The following is a 21,175-nucleotide window of genomic DNA, read 5'->3' as shown; positions in this document are numbered from 1 at the left end:
AGTAGTATTTAAAACTTCAGAACGTAAAATTGGTGGACATCTAGGAAATACCTGATAAATCGTAAGTAGTATATTAACTTTAAAGACGGTAATATATTATAGAGTTAGTTGTAATATTTAAAACATCAATCAAGCATGGCCTGGAATTATTTCTAGCCTTGCTCACTTTCTCTACTCGTATTTTTGCCTTGTTTGAAGTTAATTCTGTACTGGCCAAGCCAAACTCTAGATTTAAAGATTGCAGAGTTGATTATGGTTAATCCACTTGTGTTTGTTGATATCAGTTGGTTAAAACAGAGTTGTCCTTCCTTACAGGAAGCATGTTATTCCGTTTGAGACGAAGTTCAGTCTTGATGACGATGTGGAGGGATCCATCGCCATCAACATCGTCCCGCTGGTGGAGTGGAGCAGTAAGGACAAGAAAAAACAACCGAAGAAAAATGAAAACGGGTAAATTTTCTAGTATTGTTTACGCCGGCAACAAAATTGGGGACTGGAATTTTACTTTCAATTTCTGGGGCATTGTTGATGAGAAAATAACAATGATACTTTTGAAAATAATTATATGTTTACAATTTATCAGGAAGTGATGTGCTTGGAAAAGTGTCAAAGATCCAACTCAGAAGTCGCTTCCAGTAACATGGGTGAAAGTGTTCAGTATTTGGAAATGATTTCTACCATATGTGTCCGGAGACCTGGGATCAATTCCTGTTGGGGGCACGCAGCTGGAATCTGTTTTCCCCTGTTCTTTCAAACTTGTGACAGATTCATGTAAACAGTTGATGAAATTTACAAAAAATATCCAACAGGATTACCATTACACTGCTCTGTCTTGGATCAACACCTTTTTCTTGTTTTAGTAAAATATTGGTTGTATTGTTACAGGAGATCTCCCGACCCTGTCTGTCTGTCGCCTCACTTCCGTCTGCTCCAGATCTGTGAAGAAAAACAACAAGGAGACCTTACTAACGTTGATGCCCTTCTGGGTGAGTAGGGAACTAGTGTATATTAGAGATTCAGGTTTCAGATAAAAAAGTTCAATAATGAATAATTAGAATTTTAACCAAAGTGTCGGACTGATGTAATAGGTTCAAGTGTATTTGGATCAGTTACATCAACATTATGTTGGGGAATATTTGAAAGTTTTCAATAGTAAAACTACTGATGAAATGATAATTCTTATTTTGGAACTTTCAGTGTTATTTTTGTATGACATTTGAGTTTAATATTATTTCCACCTATATTTATTGAATTGACGCAATAGCTCTGTCAGTCAGAGTGCCTGGCCACGTAACCTCAGGTGAAGATCCGAGGTGTGTGGTTCGACGCTCCCTAGCCATGTCGGTTTGTGTTTCTCGGGAAGCTGAGAAACGGGACAGTCTGTGCTGTTGTGGTTGTGTCATTGGGCAAGACACTTTCCCAAATTGCTCTGGATGGCATTTGATGGGCCTCCCATATTTTGTTCAGTGAGGTAGTCACCAACTACTACAAGGAGACCTAGCTTATAAAATGAAAATGATCCTGGCTGTTCACAGGGCGATAAACCAAGCAAGCTAACAAACTAACCTATGTATTGTTTATATTCTTTGCGCCAAGTCCTTAATAGAATTTAAAAATTCATTGCAATTTGAGCCAGTTAAGGTAACCTTGACCTATTTTGCTTCACTCAACATCAGGATGTCCACTATTGCTGCCAACACCGGAAATTTTTGAGAAAATTTTGAGCCTCTCACGGAAGGAGAAGGAGATTGTATGTTCATCTCTGTTTACCGGCCTCAACTGGTTCAGAGAAGTTGTGAATGCCTTTGCCCCCCAGGATGACCTTGAAATGAAGGGCAAGGTCATCACAAGAATACAGAATATCACAGAACTACAGGGCTTACTTGAAAAATGTTTGGCAGGTAAACTTTCATAGTAAAAATTATCATGATTTTGTAGTAAAATTTTGTAACAGAATATAGTATATTATCAAATCATAAATTCTTATCAAGTTCAAACTTTAAAGTTCTCCTTTTGTAAAAATAATGAATAGCAAATATTTCAAATGTGTCACCAGAATTGGTGAATGTTTTGAGTAAGTTGTTTGAAACATTTAATAGTGGATCACGAAAGTCAAACAGCTGTTGACTCTTATATGATTAAAGAATTACTATGGAGGGCTATCAACATGGCAAATCATGTTTTTTTTCGCATTAAGGAGCTTAAACGTGGTTAATCAGACTGCAATGAAAGTTTTTCAACAATTCAAAAGTTTTGGAATATGTTCATTCAAGCAAAATTGCTCCACAGTTAAAATGTTTTCGATTATTATTCTGTTGAAGTAATGTTATGGAGTGCTTCATTATGCCAAACAATATTTTTTATATTTATGGCGCAAAAAGGGGTTAAGTGAACTTTGATTAGATATTGGGGCTAGTCTAAAACATAATAAAGAAAAAAAGTTAACCATTTTCTTCATTGGGCAGACGGTTGATCTTCTGATGAACAGTTCAATGTAAAAACTGTTTAAGATTCTGTCAGCATAGGTGAGTGTTCCTCGAAGCAAAATATTCAGCAGAATTTTTTTTTTTTTTTTCATGTATAATTCACCTATAAGCTATTGCTAAGCTACCTACTTTGTATTCAAGTCATATATATATTCAGTAGAATTTTAACCAGTAGTTGGAATATGGACAAATTCTTTCATTGTAGTTACTTTGGGTAATTGAAATATTTCCAACAGTAAAAATTACCAGATTATGTGACATTTATTTAAAGCCACACCAAATTTCAAACCACCTCCTGCCAACTTTGACTGGTACGAGTGCCCAACTCCGGTCCTACAGCCCGTCAGTGGAGACAGTAAGGGCAAGAAAAAGGGCCGGAAAGGAGGCAAAAAGTAAGTCACAATCATAAAATATTAAAAATGTGTATCTGATGAAATACAGACTCCTGTGTAAAAATCGGATATGTGTATCTGATGAAATATAGACTCCAGTGTAAAAATCGGATATGTGTATCTGATGAAATATAGACTCCTGTGTAAAAATTGTATATGTATTTGATGAAATATAGACTCCAGTGTAAAAATTGATTCTATGTGTAGCAGGCCAGGTTTTAATTGTAAATACTGTACATAGTTGTATGGTCGTCTTCTAGCTTCGGGCTAGGGGAATTTACCTTTAGCTCAGTCGGTAGAGCGGCGGACCAGTAAGCCGAGGGTCACAGGTTCGATCCCGGCTGGCTGCACACTACTACTCCTTGAACTTTTACATTGGTGCCGCAGACCACTCCAAGTAAAAGCAAGAGGCTTCCTTGGAGATAGAACCTGGGTTGGTGTGTTCGGGGGCGAACACGTTTGAAGGAGGGAGTAGTGTAGCAGGCCGGGTTTTAATTGTAAATACTGTACATAGTTGTATGGTCGCCTTCTAGCTTCCGGACAGGGGGAATTTCCCTTTAGCTCAGTCGGTAGAGCGGCGGACCAGTAAGCCGAGGGTCGCGGGTTTGATTCTGGCTGGCTGCACACTACTACCCCTCGAACGTTTACACTATGTAAACAGTTTTACATGCTCGTAGAATTTCAGCAGACATCCAATACCATCTAACATCCGTCCATCTGTCAACTGTTGATTCAAGTTTATGGGCAAGTTTCTTCAGAGTCCTACATTTCATTAAAAAATTCCAACCTGTAGATGTTTTTATGGTGGGACTGTCTAGACTGTATGGTGGGGCTTTAATTTGTTAAAATGGTTGGAAATATTTTGTTAAATATTTTTTTTTGAATGTTTGAAACATTGGTATTTTTGATTGATTTTTTTTCTTAATGATATTCTTCTTCATATACATGTACTGTAATTGTCAGCATTAGAAAGGCCCAAAAGGCTTGTTATCCACATTTGATGGTCTTGGTAGAGACTCAGTTTACAATGACAACCATCATCTCTTTACGATAACAGTAAATACCAGCAATTTGTCTCAAAATTAAAATTGAAGCTACACAGCATTTGCTTCGGTCGGGAATCACATTGTGTTTGTATCTTTCTAGGAAAAAGGCTGATAAAGAGAATTCGCCAGATGAAGAGAGCGATGAAAACAGCAAAGATTCTACAGTTCTAGATAAAGTAAGTTGATAGTATCCATTTCCCAATTTACAAAGATGTTGTAATTGGTGTACTCATCTTTAGAAGATTCTTGAAAAGTTTCCAAATGACACATCATCACAGAAAAATTGACTCTGTGTGTGGTCAGTCGAATGTGGATTTATAGTGTCAGATTGGAGTTGAGAAAAAAATTCTAGACCTTAAATAATTTCTATGGAGCCTATGATGTTAAAATTTTGTTATCTTCCTTGAATATCTTATTTGAATAATTATGCCCTTGCCATGAAATGAAGGTGGGGGGGCTTATAGTGTTACCCATGTCCGCTCCGTCCCGATGCAATGTAACTAGGGGGCCGCGGTGGCCGAGTGGTTAAGGTGTCCCGACACTTTAACACTAGCCCTCCACCTCTGGGTTGTGAGGTCGAAACCTACGTGGGGCAGTTGCCAGGTACTGACTGTAGGTCGGTGGTTTTTCTCCGGGTACTCCGGCTTTCCTCCACCTCCAAAACCTGGCACATCCTAAAATGACCCTGACTGTTAATAGGACGTTAAACAAAAACAAACCAAATTAGCTAATCTTAGGAACTGCTGAGGTTTCCGGGTGTCAAGTGGCAGCAGGGTCGTTTATGTCTTACAGACATTTTCTTGTAGAATCTTGTATTCTGTTGTTTGGCAAATGACATTGACACTATTTAAACAATGATACGAGGAAATGTTCTATTGGGTCGACACACAACTCTGTGAACATTACTGATGGTTTTACAGACTACAGCTGATACACAGGTGGACAAAGGGACGGAACCTTCAGACCAACCGGTGGTCAGCCTCAGCAGCTACAGACCATTCTTCAGGTAAGTCACTGAGGTCATTCCATTCTTAGTCGCTGAGGTTATTCCATTCTTTAGCAGGTAAGTAACTGAGGTTATTCCATTCTTTAGCAGGTAAGTCACTGAGGTCATTCCATTCTTAGTTGCTGAGGTTATTCCATTCTTTAGCAGGTAAGTCGCTGAGGTTATTCCATTCTTTAGCAGGTAAGTCACTGAGGTTATTCCATTCTTTAGCAGGTAAGTCGTTGAGGTCATTCCATTTTTTAGCAGGTAAGTCACTAAGGTTATTCCATTCTTTAGCAGGTAAGTCACTGAGGTTATTCCATTCTTTAGCAGGTAAGTCGTTGAGGTCATTCCATTCTTTAGCAGGTAAGTCGCCGAGGTCATTCTGTTCATTAGCAGGTAAGTAACTTATGCTATTTCCTTCAAACAAAAATGAACACAAATACTGATAGTCCGTAGTTTTAAAATTTTAAAACTCTACTGTTTGTGTCTATTTCACAGGGAGCTGGACATCAGTGTTTTCACCATCTTGCACATAGGGACGGTAGTAGACAAAGCTCTGGACACTGACCTCAACACCAAGGTCAGTCTGAGGTCATCAGAATAAAGAATTCTGTGGTCCAATGTACTATGGAAGTGTTGAAGGACATTTCTTTTTAGTTTAAAATCTGAAATGCATTCAGATATGTTTTAAAATGTCAGGTTGTCGACCTCATATATCTCTGGTGTGTCAACAATGATTGTTTGTTTGTTGAGTTTATTGCCCTATGAACAGGGGCAGGGTTTCCTTGTAGTAGAAGGTGACTACCTCACTGGGAGGTCTGTCACATACCATCAAGAACAATTAGGGTTAAGTGTCTTGCCCAAGGATACAACTACGACAACACAGAGCAGCCTGTTTCTCAGTTTCCCGAGAAACTAAAGTTTGAACGCACTTTGGACAGCTGATTAAATTGTAATTCACCAGAAAGTCAAGTAATGAATTCATTGGTTTGATTTTGCAGTTTCAACACCATTCAGAGACTTTTTTTAGTGTTGTTTGTATTCAAGATGAAATATACTTTTTGTCAGTAATTACTTTTATTCTTGTGAAATGTATATCTCCCCACCTCGGGTTTCCAGGTTTTGTTTGAGGAAGGTACACATTGTCTGATTTGTTGCGATTCAGGTGTGAAATAAACTTTTAAGATCTCCCCTTCTTGAGAGTGTTTCCTGAGGAAGAGATTGAATCCACACAGAGGTCATTTCAGGTCATAATCAGTCTAAATAAACCTCTATACATTACGAGATCTTGCTTAGAACTTGTACCTAAATTCAGCCTCAGACTCACTTTTCCTTTCCTATAATATTTATAGATTATGCTTGTGTGTTCTATAGTGTGTTTTTGTTTCCAAGGCAACCACAGAGCTGTCAATCCAGCCGAAACAGCTCGAGTTCCTACTGGAGGATCTCGCCAGTAAACTGAGCCATACCCTTATTGCCTCCACATCGACCCGACGGTCCTTCTTCAAGGTCAGCCTTAAATAAGAGATCTTGTTTAAAACTCTATTTAAATTCAGCCTTATGGTGATGTAAATTGGATTTTTTCCCCATTTATTTCATAATATTATTACTTTTAAGCTTGCTTGGAGGAAGTCCAGGCGAGGTACGTATTGCTATACCACTAACAGCATCCCTAGACAGCTAGGTTAAAGTTTTTATAAAACAGTGTTGTATCAATTCTAATGAGGATACAGGTCAGGTATTTGACATGTGTGTTCCTTGTGACAAGACCTTTACATTGTGCCTACATTGTGGACTGGTTAACATAGCCTGCGACCTTTGACCTACTTTTAAAAACCTTTAATCTTGGCCACATTATGTTAACTATATGAGAAAGGGCTTTCATATCAGACATATATGCTCCTTGTGACAAGATCTTTCCCTTGGAAATATGTTTGTGGACCTACTGACCTTGACCATGATCTTTGACCTAGTTTTAAAAAGTAACTTTTTTTTTGACATTTTAGTGCATGAAAACTTCCCAGTTATAGAAATTAATCAAAAGGAAAAGAAATGACTGGAAAAATAGAGTGAAATATTTATGTGATATTTCAGTGGCTATTAAGATATGTACTCCAGTACATTCTCCATAGTCATCGGTGAAGGCAAAGGACTACATAATTTTATTGACCATCAAATGTCCCAGATAAACTGATAAAAGTCGGTATACTTACAGAACCCTTACAAATCCGAAGAGCATGTTTTAAAAACAAGATAAAATTGTCACTCTTCAATAAAGACAATTTATCTTTAATCTGAACAGACGAAACCGGGAAAGAACATAGGATTTTCACAACTGGACCAGTATTGTCCTAAGAAGATCGCTGTAAAGGCCGTGAAGCTGTTACCTGCCCTTTGTAACCACCTAGAGGGCGCCAGTGGCTTTTTCCAGACCATGATCGCAGAGAATGATGGCGTGGTCGACGGGCCCGGAAGTAACAGTCCTGACGCTGTCCTGATGGGCTCCTGTTTTCATCTCCTGTTGCAGTCTCTTCTCACAATATTTTCATGGTAAATCTTTCTGCTATATTAAATCATTAATACAGTGCTTTTGATACACTGTATCTTCATTCAATAAACCAAACTTTTGAGACAAATTCACAGTGTTACATTTCAAATTACATCCCAAATGCTTTTCTTCCTGTATGGTGGTGTTGATTTCCTGTCTTATTTGTTAGTTGTTTTTTGGTGTTTTTTTTGGAAATTAGGTTTTTGTTTTATTACATAATAACTTCATTTACTGGGAGAAAAAGCTTTAACATGAAATATATGGCAGATCATAAATACTGAATAGCCATATACCAGCTTGTATGGGAGATAACTCTGTCTTTCATCTCAAAACCCCAAAACATTTAAAGTATACCTTGCCAAATCTGAGCCCTGTCTAACCCGGATCTCTTGTCTATTCTGGCTTTATTGTTTGGTCCCAGCATTTTTAGGTCATCTGACCCGAAGGGTCTGCCGTGCGTAAACTTTTCACATTTCAAGCTACCCACCAGTGAGATTCAGCTCTAACTTACCTGAAATGATCCCGAGATTGTCCTGACAAAATTATTTTTAGGTTTGTCCAAAATCCAAGATGGCCGCCATGGCAGCCATCTTGAAAAACAAATTTTAAACTTCTTCACTTCCACTGGTGCCATTCAGTTGGAAATTGGTGAAGATGTTAAAGAAGAGGAGCCCACAAAATGTTATTTTCCGGCCTCATAAAATCTTATACGTGGCAGCCATGGTGGCCATTTTGTAACATGATTGCACAATCATGATTTTTCTGAACCGAGAAACAACACCTATTTAGCTCACTGGTTACGAGTAACCGAGAGCTAATGCTGTCACCTCGGCGTTGGCGTCGGCGTCCCACCCCAAAACTTAGAATTTTTGGGGTAAGTTTTTGGAAAGCTTGTAAGTCCAAAAGTATACACCTCTTGCCCTTCTAATTTGGTTTATACATTCATTAGAGGTCTAGGAGTGACGCTGTGGCAAAATCATGCAGAAACAAATTGTGGGATTCAGCTCAAACTTAGCTACAATTATCTTTAGATGGTCCTGACCAAGTGTTGTTATTTTTCTGGTCAGTCCAAATATCAATATGGCTACCATGGCCAACAGTACAACTATACTCTCTAATGAGTATGTATACTAGAAGAGTACAAAGGTCTTTAGAGTCAGATGACCGTTAATGCCCATGAGCCTCTTGTTCATCATTCCTGTAAAGGTTTAATAAATATAGATTAAGATTGTTTAGGGCTTAAAGACTCATTTTCAAACTAATTTAATGCTATTAGAATTTCTTTGATGTTTCATTGAAACATATTTGTTCCTGAATTCTTTAATGTTTTGCTTTACAGGAATGGCTTCTTGATGACTGAAAACAAAGCTCTTTTAAAGGAGGCCCTGGGAATCCTGGTGGCTCGGATAAAGTCAATCACAGCCTCTCAGATAGGTCTACATGATCTGGTCAAGTGAGTTGTACAGGAAGGGTACTCAGATAGGTCTACATGATCTGGTCAAGTGAGTTGTACAGGAAGGGTATCGACTATCGGGTAGTTAATGGCTGGTATTGGAAGAAACATTTCAAGGCACACATTTAAGGCAGGGAGAATAGTGTTTGAACAACTTTATAAGGATCACTGTTTTTTTTGGGGTGGGAGGGGGGGGAGGGATGAAATGGTATGATAAAGATACAAAACTGTTGTTCTATCAGCCACATTACACAATGAGATAATATGATATCGTGATGAACACTTTCATTTTATACGATTGCACGATTTAATGTATTGGGACGAAACTGCATCTGAGGTATACTTCATGTATTGATGAGCGAATTTTTATTAAGCGTATGAAAAAGTGTAATTGTTACAATTAAATATACACCAATATTATGTATTGCTACATGTATGCATATGTATGGAAGAAAATAAAAAATTTCAAAAACAAAACAAAAAAAGATACAAAACTGCATGGAGTAAAGCTAGTATGAAATCAAAATGGGGAGGGGGGGGGGATTTGTTTAAAGGATTATGTAACGGTACTGATTAATAATCAATAATTGATCAGTTTACACTGTTAAACAGATTATGTCCGATCATCGATGTTAAATTTTTACCGATTCTCAACAATAGTGACAAGCCTATAAGCAGAATTTCTGTGAATCATGAAAATTTACTGGTAAATAAGCCCAAATAAAGCTTCTTCCGTAACAAACTTTCTAAGAATAATTACATTATTACATTACATATGTCACTTCAACTTCAGAATATAGTATTCTCATTGCGTGTCCGTCCGTCTGTCCATCTGTCTGTGCTGACAAGTTAAGGAGCATATCTAAGTTACTGTTTTGTGTCCTTATGTCAAACTTGGAACCTAGAAATTTCGGTATGTCACATACTAAAATCAAGGTCACTGTGACCTCTACTCGACCACTGATCTTGATCATAATTACGGAAATGTCATATGATATATCAGTTCCCATAGCATACCTTAACCACTAATAAAGTATTTTATGTATGGACTTCAGAATTGAGGTGAGGCTTCATCAAGTAAAGGAAGTGAGTCACAGCACTGTTGACATAGGAACACACATTTTGGGTCCAGTAGTATCCATGCAGCCTGAGCTTCAAGTTAATTCTTTCTTTCAGCTTTAGACTTTAAAACTTTGTTGTACTACAGTTCATAATAGTTTTGAACATGATAATGAGTTACTTTATAGGGCTCAAAATGGGTATTTTTAGCAGGTGGCCTGTTTGGCTACCAAGTCATAAAATCTAGGCGCCAAATGGAAAAGTTAGTCGCCCAGCCAAGTTGTCTTACATTTAAAAAAAAAAAAATCTTTTGATTCTTTAGTTCAGTATAAAATCTCTCTGTAACTTTTTCTATTGTGAACATCATTTTAGCATTGACTATGTACAACCTTTGAAAAATTAACCAAATCGCAAATTTATCTAATTTTTAGTGGCCATGCAGGCGCCTTATTGGTCAATAACTGGTCGCCAATGGTGACTTTAAGGCACCATGGCCACTAAAATAGGCACCACTTTGAGCCCTGATTTATATGACTTGAACCACTGAGGCAGTATTAGTGGAATAACAGTGTTGATGATGCTGTAAGATTTATCTTTGTATACTTCTGGTATTTATGTATTATTATCTTATGTTCATTGTAGAACGTCCTACCAGTATATAGGAAATTTTGCGAGTACAGTGCCAAAATTGAACACAGCTGTTACATTACTCAAGGTGCTCATTTCTCTAGCGGACAAAGCCAACACTGACGACCTTCAAACCAAAATAGGTGAGTCTGAACTATTTATAGATACCTGGACTATTTATAGGTAAAATTGTATATCCGACTGAACTATTTATAAATATCTGCACTATTTATAGGTATATATCCGTCTGAACTATTTATAGATATCTGCACTATTTATAGATGTCTCTGTCTGAACTATTTATAGATGTCTATGTCTGAACTATTTATAGGTGTCTATGTCTGAACTATTTATAGATGTCTCTGTCTGAACTATTTATAGATGTCTCTGTCTGAACTATTTATAGGTGTCTATGTCTGAACTATTTATAGGTGTCTCTGTCTGAACTATTTATAGATGTCTCTGTCTGAACTATTTATAGATGTCTCTGTCTGAACTATTTATAGGTGTCTATGTCTGAACTATTTATAGATGTCTATGTCTGAACTATTTATAGATGTCTCTGTCTGAACTATTTATAGGTGTCTATGTCTTAACTATATATAGGTGTCTATGTCTGAACTATTTATTGGTGTCTCCATCTGAACTATTTATAGATATTTAAAGATTTCTCTATGTTCAATTTTTCTGAGCTATTCATAGGTGTTCCTCTGACCTATCTAGATATCTAGACTATTTCAATGTCCACTAGAACAGTGACATACTGTCATTGGCAACGATGACATCTGTCATATCTCACACATTGACTCAGTCCCATACAGTGTCAGTAAAGTCAGGTTTCACCTTACTCAAAACCTATATATTGAAAGTATTCTATAGTTTTCAAGATGATATACTTTACCCTGTGATGGCAGTGACGCTGTCAGAGGAGTTCCTGAAACGAGAATGGCTGGGAACAGACGGTGAGAAGGAGAAGGGAGCAAAACACAACGAGAATCTGCAGTTTGTGATCAGGTGAGGATTGTAGAGGTATCAGCCATCAGAAAACCTTGTTGTCTTGGTTATATAGAAGATACACAACATTTCCGTACAGAACATATTCACCTATTCTCTTGGAATCCATTTGCCTTTGTTTTATTAGTCCCCTACGAGTGAAACCGGGGGGACTATAGGTTTCCTCCCCATCTATCTGTCTGTCTGTCAGTCCATCCTCTCAATTTTCTGAACTTTTCTCAGCCATGCTTCAAGTTATGTTGGTGAAAGTTGGTGTGTAACTTCAGTATGAGTAGCTACAGATCGAATTGGAGTTTCAGGGTGTTTGGGTCATGGTCAAGGTCACTGTTACTATTTTTAGCTGGGGCCGTTAGGGAACATGTACTGCTTTAGCAATACCCAGCATGCTTGTTTTCTGTGCTTGGATCCAAAAAGTTTATTATAACTTTGGATTCCAGATTTGATCGAAATTACAGGGGAGGTTTTGCTATACCCTTGGTATTGGTGTCATCCGTAAACAGCTTTTGTGACAATTCTAATGAGGATACAAGTTAGGTATTTCACATATATGTGTTGCTTTCCATTGCTGTTGCATTTGGCAGACCTGCTGACCTTGGTCATGACCTTTGACCTACTTTTCAAAATTAGTTCTGAATTTTAACCAGATCGTTGAGCTTTATTGTCTTCTGACAACTCTTATAATTGCATAAAAAAGGTGAGTCCAACACTGAGATTCATTCATTCAATGGTAGTGTTGCCAACTCACTTTCGTGACACCAAAAACTCACGTAAAAATGTCCCTCAAATGTCCCTTCTCACGTTGAAGCAATCCTCATGTAACATGAGGTACAAATCTCACTCATCGATAAAGTTTTCTCTTCAATAAATTGGACCATTGAATGAATCTTTGTGTTTGGCTCACCGTTTTCATGCATTCATTACCTAGTTTTTTTTTTTTTTGGTGATACCTCGTGTATACATATGTATCCACGGCAGATTTGTCTGGATTGCTACAACTCACTTCCTTCTGAAATGTTGTGTCTCCATCCTCTTGTATTGAACTCTTAATTGTTTATTTATATTGAAAAGGAGATTCAGATGTGATCTGGAACAAAACATTGAAATGATATTCTTCATACCAGTATTTTTTATACCTGATGTACAATGTAATGAGAAAATCTATTCTCTATATGTTATTTTTCACCTGAAGAAAATTTTGTCACTTTCAGAACCTACCTTAGTTGTTCCGAAGATTCTCTGTCATCTGTGGAAACCATAGCAACCAAAGGGATTACGGAACTTCTCGAGACAGACAAAAATGGCAGCTCTGATCTTTACCCGACTTTGACCAAACACTCGTTTTCCGTGTACTACAGGATGATGTTCTGCGAACTGATTGTCTGCCTGAAGATAATCGCACCTGTAAAACAGACAGATACTAGAGAGGTAGCTTAACTAGGACAAGGTGTCCTGTGATCTGTCATGGTCACAGGGGCTTGGCACGATTTTATAAATGATAGTCCATATATATATATGTATTAAAGTCACTATAATACATATATATGAAATATCATTTATAAAATCGTGCTAAGCCCCTGTGATCATGATCATTATATATGAACTATCATTTATAAAATCGTGCCAAGCCCCTGTGATCATGATCACCTTTTATTCCTCACCAGAGCTAGTTTCCAACTTATTAACCTGTGATAACAATAATATGGAAATTGGGGCCACAACATACCGTTGTTTTGCTGAGAATTAACACAAAAGGAAAAATTCGACAAATTTGTTTTTTATGCCCCACCATTGAGGGGAAGAGGGGCTATATAGTGTTACCCATGTCTGTCCGTCCTGCCCTGTCCTGTCGTATCCTGTTACACTCCTCTCATCCCCATTCTGTTCTTAATCTGAGTCACTTTTGTTCCGTCCTACATGGGATGCATTGGGGTTAGGCATTTGACATTTTCTGGTCTTCATCTTCAGAACCAAAAATGATGTAATCAATAAACTTCACGAATGGAATTGTCTAGACATACTTAGGATGTTAGAATTATGCATTTAACACCTTCCATGCAGAAGAGTTCCCGTATCCATGGCATCTTGAGATATTGCGGTAAACAAGCCTTTATTCCTTTGTGCTGTCGTAAGACATTGCAAAAAACATTCATGCTACTCGCCGGTTAAGCATAGTTGTATGTAGGAATTGACAAACGTGATGTGTATTTAGCAAATAGTGAGGATAAAAAGTAGAATGATGAAAAGTAATTTCATGCATTTAAGCATATTTATTTGTTGAAATTATCCAATGATCGGAAATCGGCTAGTTTTTGCCGAGTTGGTTACACTGACAACAAAATGGTTGACACGGATTTCATTTTCTGGGGAATTGTTGACAAGAAAAACATGATAAAACTATTGAAAATGATTAAATACCAACAATTCATTTATGTTTATTGTCAAAATAAAATGAGAATATGTTAAACTTGTGCATGCACCGAAAAATTTATTTGCATGCAGCAAAAAATTACACATGAACAACACAGTTAACAGATCAATATACTTCTGTCTTTTTTTCGAACTATTTTGCTGGATATTCATGAAGATATCCAGTAAACAAGTTTCTACTCGTTCCATACGATAGATTACAGCAAATAAATGGTAAAATACTGATATCATAAGCACCACACAGTCATAAAACTTTTTATTTATGTTGGCAGTGACAGTCACGTGCTTGGTAAAGTGAAATGTGCATAGGACCATCCCCACTGTCGTTTCTGGTAGCATCCACGAAATTTGAATAAGTATAGAAAAAGTTAATTACGATCGGGTCGGGTCACCCACCCTACTTTGAGAGTAATGGTTGTGGGTAGTTTCCCGGGTTTAATTGCAATTATGAAAAACTATGGTATTAGATTCCCATATAGGGTATATATGCAATCATTCAACATATTTTTGTAATTTTGTCAAAATTTATATGTTACGAAAATAAAGAGAGGTTTTAATGTAAATTGAGAAACTGCTCTAATATTCCGCCCTCTGATAATAAGTATGAATGTTTTTAACTCTTTAAATGAAGAAAATTAAAAACAAAATTGAGTATGTTGAGTGCCTGCATTAAAATAAAATGTTTAATATTATGGATGAGATATGTTGTCAGTTTATTTGAAAGGTGTGACATTTTGGTCTCTGCCCTCTGATAATAAGTATAAATGTTTTACGTCCCTGCTCTAAATGAAGAAAATGGAAAACAAAAATATCTTGGAGTATAAAACCCTGTCTGCCTGTGTCAAAATAAAATGTTCAATGTTATCGATGCCATATGTTGTCAGTTTAATTGGTAGGTGTGACATTTTGGTGACATTTTGGTGACATTTTGGTTACTTCATCCAATTTTGATATGTTTTCTAGATGAAGCTTGACTGCCTGTTGAGATGGAACCAAGCAGTTCGGATATTACACATTATGGTCAACCTCATCAAAGTAAGACCATAAAAAACGGACATTCCTCCATCTTAACTTTTCTAAAGTGTACCAATTGCATAATTTTCTTTTCTCAATTTTAAATAATTTAAATTATTTTTTAACAAACCTGAATCAAAGGTTCAAAAACAAGAATGCATGGACTGTGTAAATATTTTAAGATTATAACTTTCACCATTTTTAATTTCCATCATTTTCCATTAATCGCATGGTTATAGCTTTAATTTCATATTTTGTGTGATATTTTGATTTTTAGGCTTTTGATGGAAGAATCAACTTAGGAACAGTTCTCAAGGTATGAAAACCATGTGTTTAAGTGTCCATATGTTACTACATTGGATTTTAAAAATCTTCAATTTAAATGAAATTCAAATATAAATCAAGAAAGAAGAAAAAAATACATTTTTACATAAATGTGGACTTATTTCATTTTCTAGTCTTCCTTGTAGATGCCAGAAACTTAACAGAATTTCATTGTCTTTACAAATTGGACAGAAATGAATGAGATCTGAATTTAGATGCATTTGTATATATTTTCAAATATTTTTCTCAATTTAAAGGGAATATTACAACACATGTATCCGATTTTACTGCTGGTACATATCAGACATATTCATTCCATTGTTTAATTGATCAGTAGTTAGTAGAGATGTCATTCCATTGTTTAATTAATCATTAGTTTGTGGAGATGTTATCTTGGGACACTAGATACACACACACCTAACCTATAAATCAGTCATCCTAAAATGACTGTAGCTGTTGATAGGACATTAAATACAAAACCAAACATTGATATCAGGGTAATTCTTTCATAAATATATAAAAGTCATAAAATCAATACAACATGGATTGCTGATGTTTATCTTTAGCCCTGATGTTTGTCAATAGCTGATGTTTGTTGATTACTAATGCTTGTGCCAATGTTTAATGACACTCGATGTTCGTTTCAGTGTGGGCGACAGTTCCTGGATATTTTTCTCCGACAGGGAATGCCGCTACTGGACAACTTATTTAGGTCGCACCGGGAAGATGTCCAGAGTCTTCTTAAAAACCTACAGCTTAGTACACGGGCACTTCATCATATGTGTGGTCACTCAAAGGTCAGTACTCGGTCACCTAAAGGTCAGTACTCGGTCACTCAAACGTCAGTACTCGGTCACTCAAACGTCAGTACACAGGCACTACATCATATGTGTGGTCACTCAAAGGTCAGTACTCGGTCACTCAAAGGTCAGTACATGGTCACTCAAAGGTCAGTACATGGTCACTCAAATGTTGGTACATGTACATGGTCACTCAAAGGTCAGTACACGGTCACTCAAAGGTCTGTACACGGTCACTACATCATATGTGTGGTCACTCAAAGGTCAGTACACGGTCACTCAAAGGTCAGTACACGGTCACTAAAAGGTCAGTACACGGTCACTCAAAGGTCAGTACATGGTCGCTCAAAGGTCAGTACACAGTCACTCAAAGGTCAGTTTACGGTCACTCAAAGGTCATTACATGGTCACTCAAATGTCTAAACGGTCACTCAAATGTCAGTACATGGTCACTCAAATGTTGGTACATGGTCACTCAAAGGTCAGATCACGGTCACTCAAAGGTCAGTACATGGTCACTCAAAGTTCTGTACACGGTCACTTAAAAGTCTGTACATGGTCACTCAAATGTCAGTACATGGTCACTCAAATGTCAGTACACTTTCATTCTCGCCCACGGCTAAAGTCAAGAGTTTGGAATTAAACTGTCATATGCACATTATTATCTGATGTTAATCTTAAAATGCATGATATGCCCCTAGCGGAGGAGACTGTTTTTACCAAGGGCTACTTTTAAGAACTTTTTAGAATAGTTTTTTCCATTTAAAAGGAGCTTCAAATATATATTTGTTTACATGTTTTATGATTTTTTTTTACAGATTATGAAGGACCTGGCATTGACCAATCAAGTGCCATTCCTTAAGAAAAGTTTAGAAGCATTTGTCTATAGAGTCAAGGTGATGCTGACGGTTAACAAGTGTCTAGAGGCTTTCTGGCTCGGCAACCTGAAAAACAGGGACCTCAAGGTAGGGCACCGTGTTTCTGTTTAAATTGGTGAACTTGAATATGTTGGAACAAACGTCTGAGTTTGTATAGAGTCTATAAAATAACCCTAAACACTATATCTGCTGCCATTAATCATGATATAACATGTAGCTCAAAATGAAAATGATTTCAATTTTAGTTTTTTTTCATCATTGTTGACTATCATTGATTGGGGTGTTTTAAACAAAGGGTTTGTTACCGTATTTTTGAGCTCCCTTTGATCCAGCAAACTTGCTGAGCCCACTTGATCAAGATAATATTTCAAGAGTGAAAGTCAAACTCATACTTCATAGTCAGCTTCCCTATTGGAAAATGTTTTGATTGGAAAATACCTTGTTTCTGAAGGTAAATGTCAAAGGTCAAGGTCACTGTTACTTAAATATAACATGGATTTCAGCAATATAGATTGTTCTCCATAGTAAATCAGACTTCAGTATTTTCTCACCAAAAGTGCTTGCTACATATAATGATGAGCTACAACAGAAATTCACTTTGGCCATTGTCGACTATCTGGAGATTGGTCAACTTAAAATTTTCCAGTTCTGTATAAAGAAAAATTCCAATTTCCCAAAACGCCGAAACCCTACCCCAAGATCCTGAGGTGTGGAATGCAACAGAGGGTAAAGATAGCAAATTATTTACGATCTATCTTCTGTAGGCATGGAAGGATTTGGTCCGTATTTATTTTGAAGCATCCTTGGATGACTGGGGAACTAGTTACGTATAAGCAATGGATCGTATAATTCCTTCCCTTGGTTCTGGAAGGGCAGGGAAGTACCTTGGGTGCTTTTCAAATTAATTGGCCTTGAATCTTAGTTAAAGGAATGTGTTGAGTGCATTGCATGCTACTGAGAGGCCGACCGGTAATAGTATTTGCAATTTAACATTGCCATAATCAATGAAATATCCAGGTGAGCAGTGCAGGCCCCATGGACCTCTTGTTGAAGGAATGCAAGCAAAAATCTTCTGGTATCAATTGATAACTGGCTTAATTTTTTTAAGGTGGACGTAATATCTGAAGACAAATGTTTATAAACTTTGAAGTATAACTGTCTCTTTAAAATGTCTACTGTAGAATTTTTTCGTTGTTAATACATGATTTATTTAAGTTTGTTCCTTAAACAGGGCGAGGAGATACTGTCCCAGGCATCAGTTGTGGAGGAGAGAAATGACGACGAGAGCGATGAAGAGGAAGAGGAAACTGTCCCGGAGGAGGAAAGTGATGTGGTATGTCCTGCAAGTCCTATTTTTTTTTGTACAGAGCTTGCTACTGTTGCAGTTTTTATGTCAGCGTTCTTAATTTTTGGCATCTGTCTCCATCAGTCTCTATCATATTTACTTCTGAACGACCCTTTTCCAGACAAAGCATATGTAAAATAACACTGTGTTAGGTTGAGCATATTATACCATTGATATGTTTTTTCTATCAAGAGTTATGGCCCTTTTACAACTAAGACTGCAATCTCAACAGTTTCTTTTATAGTAAAATTACATATACAACTATCCTTCTGTTTGATAAATTAAAATACCCTCTCAGGCCGTATGACAGACATTGCAGGCGATAGCTATGATTGAAGCTAGAATGAAAGTGAAAATCTAGACTCAGATTATCAAAAGTACCTGCAAATGTTTCCACCATGGGACTGGTATGTGACTCTATCAGAATATCTCCTGGTGTTAGGCAAGTTAATATTTGGTTCTATTCATCTGACTCTTCGTACTGACGTACAAGTCAGATGGCATCTAGGTAGAGATGTTTTTAGTCATTTATATTATGATGAATTAATTTTCAAACACCTTCTTTACAGGAAATGGATAACCAAAGTGAGGCTGGCAGTGACCAAACCAAGGAAAACAGTGATAACGAGTCTTGTAGCGAAATATTTTAAAGGGCAGACAACTCTGGGGAAAAATAAAAGAACAAGGAAGGAATAAGAAAAAATATTTGAACCACTACAAAAACGTGGAATGATTGATAAACATGTGACAATTGGACAAGACTGGTGTGTCTTAGTGTCAAGTTGAGGACTGTGATCAGACAAGAATGATTTGTGGAGGACAAATTCAAGTATAATGAGATGATGTGTAATCTGTTTGAGTTCAGTTTACAAGAGTGCATTTTATTTCTTGTCTTCATGTCATTCGACAGTATTTAAATGTTCCACTTGTGACTGGGTGAATATCACAGAATTTGGACTTAACTGGTACACAGGACTGAAATTATACAGTACACAGGAATGAAATAATACAGTACACAGGACTGAAATTATACAGTACACAGGAATGAAATAATTCAATACACAGGACTGAAATAGTACAGCACACAGGACTGAAATTATACAGTACACAGGACTGAAATTATACAGTACACAGGACTGAAATAGTACAGCACACAGGACTGAAATTATACAGTACACAGGAATGAAATAATACAGTACACAGGACTGAAATTATACAGTACACAGGAATGAAATAATACAGTACACAGGACTGAAATAATACAGTACACAGGACTGAAATAATACAGTTCACAGGACTGAAATAATACAGTACACAGGACCGAAATAATACAGTACACAGGACTGAAATTATACAGTACACAGGAATGAAATAATACAGTACACAGGACTGAAATAATACAGTACACAGGACTGAAATAATACAGTTCACAGGACTGAAATTATACAGTACACAGGACTGAAATAATTCAATACACAGGACTGAAATTATACAGTACACAGGACTGAAATTATACAGTACACAGGACTGAAATTATACAGTACACAGGACTGAAATTGTACAGTACACAGGACTGAAATAATTCAATACACAGGACTGAAATAATACAGTACACAGGACTGAAATAATACAGTACACAGGACTGAAATAGTACAGTACAAGTGATTCTATGAAGTGCAGTGCAATTTGTGTTGTATTCTCATCTTAGCATCACTAACTGTACCTTATTTTACGTTCTAATAGAAATGTACCTACCCTGTATTGTGTCCTTGGTAGATCCTTCAAGCTGTCTTATACAACCAAGTATTTCAATTGAAGATAGTGTACAAAATTTCCTGTAGAACTGAAGAAGTGATGTACAGCCTTCTGCAGTGAAAACTTACTAATCACGCAGGAGATGTGCTAACATAAAGCTAATATCAGGATAAATCGGGGAGTTTTTCATATCATGACTTATCATGAATTTCTACGCACATTTAGATTATTTATTTAAATCTGGAACAAGGGTATATTGCGTTGTTGTTAGGAATGTATGATAAGGAAACAGGGTGTATAACACTTTAAAATGAAAATGTCACCACTTACATACTGTTTTTGTTGGTATATAAAATAATAGTGCTAATTTTTATTTGACTGTTCTGGGCTTTTTCTGGGGGCTTTTTGGGGCCGTTAATGGGCCCCATTCCCAACTGAAATTACTTCATTTTAAAGCAGAAATCCCGAAATTTTCTGGTTACTCCTGAAAAATCTTTCCCAATTCACCAATGTTCTTCCCAAAAAGAGACAAAAAGACCCCCATCCCAACCCATTGAGAAAAAAGCCCTGCTGCTATCACCATGTCAAAATTGACATTATTGTTTAGAATAGGTGCTTCCTTATGAAATATTTGTATGTCAGACAGAACAGGCGATGGCCTCACCTTATACGGTAGTCAGTCTTAGCACAAAGACGTTTTATATCGCTATCCATAATAATGTGTTACTTTTGGGCTCCTTTCATCCTCACATGTAAATTCCTACTTATACACATATATGTATTTGTTATATCCTTTGTTTTGTTAAGATTTTATCAGGATTTTGGAGTAGAAAATTCATTTACTGTAATTTATGCAAAAAAATCCTTGAATTTTCTCTATTCCACATTTACTGTGATTGGTTTACAGATTTGAGAAGTTTTCAGTTTGATCTGACCGATGTTTTCTGATTATGCATGGTGATTACATATGTAAATGTATTCACATGTTTATATTGTTAAAATAAACATGTTAAGTATTA

General features: G+C 36.7%; 1 protein-coding gene across 1 annotated transcript in view; it reads left to right on the top strand.

Moving 5' to 3' along the window:
* Nucleotides 1-21,175, top strand: part of LOC117330933 (Fanconi anemia group D2 protein-like) — a 42,892-nt gene extending 21,717 nt beyond the window's left edge. Inside the window, exons 23-41 of the mRNA XM_033889505.1 lie at nt 316-450; nt 886-986; nt 1,677-1,901; nt 2,758-2,878; nt 4,025-4,100; nt 4,845-4,930; nt 5,411-5,492; nt 6,305-6,421; nt 7,215-7,462; nt 8,800-8,913; nt 10,615-10,742; nt 11,514-11,613; nt 12,822-13,038; nt 15,004-15,075; nt 15,332-15,370; nt 16,026-16,175; nt 16,997-17,143; nt 18,288-18,389; nt 18,971-21,175. Coding sequence (XP_033745396.1) covers nt 316-450; nt 886-986; nt 1,677-1,901; nt 2,758-2,878; nt 4,025-4,100; nt 4,845-4,930; nt 5,411-5,492; nt 6,305-6,421; nt 7,215-7,462; nt 8,800-8,913; nt 10,615-10,742; nt 11,514-11,613; nt 12,822-13,038; nt 15,004-15,075; nt 15,332-15,370; nt 16,026-16,175; nt 16,997-17,143; nt 18,288-18,389; nt 18,971-19,051 — 2,341 coding nt within the window. The 3' untranslated portion in view covers nt 19,052-21,175. The remainder of the gene's footprint in view (nt 1-315; nt 451-885; nt 987-1,676; nt 1,902-2,757; nt 2,879-4,024; nt 4,101-4,844; nt 4,931-5,410; nt 5,493-6,304; nt 6,422-7,214; nt 7,463-8,799; nt 8,914-10,614; nt 10,743-11,513; nt 11,614-12,821; nt 13,039-15,003; nt 15,076-15,331; nt 15,371-16,025; nt 16,176-16,996; nt 17,144-18,287; nt 18,390-18,970) is intronic.

Source organism: Pecten maximus, chromosome 7, assembly GCF_902652985.1.
Source record: "Pecten maximus chromosome 7, xPecMax1.1, whole genome shotgun sequence".
NCBI classification, from domain to species: Eukaryota; Metazoa; Mollusca; class Bivalvia; order Pectinida; family Pectinidae; genus Pecten; species Pecten maximus.
Note: the sequence above shows the minus strand (reverse complement) of the source record. Positions and strands in the feature narration are given on the sequence as shown.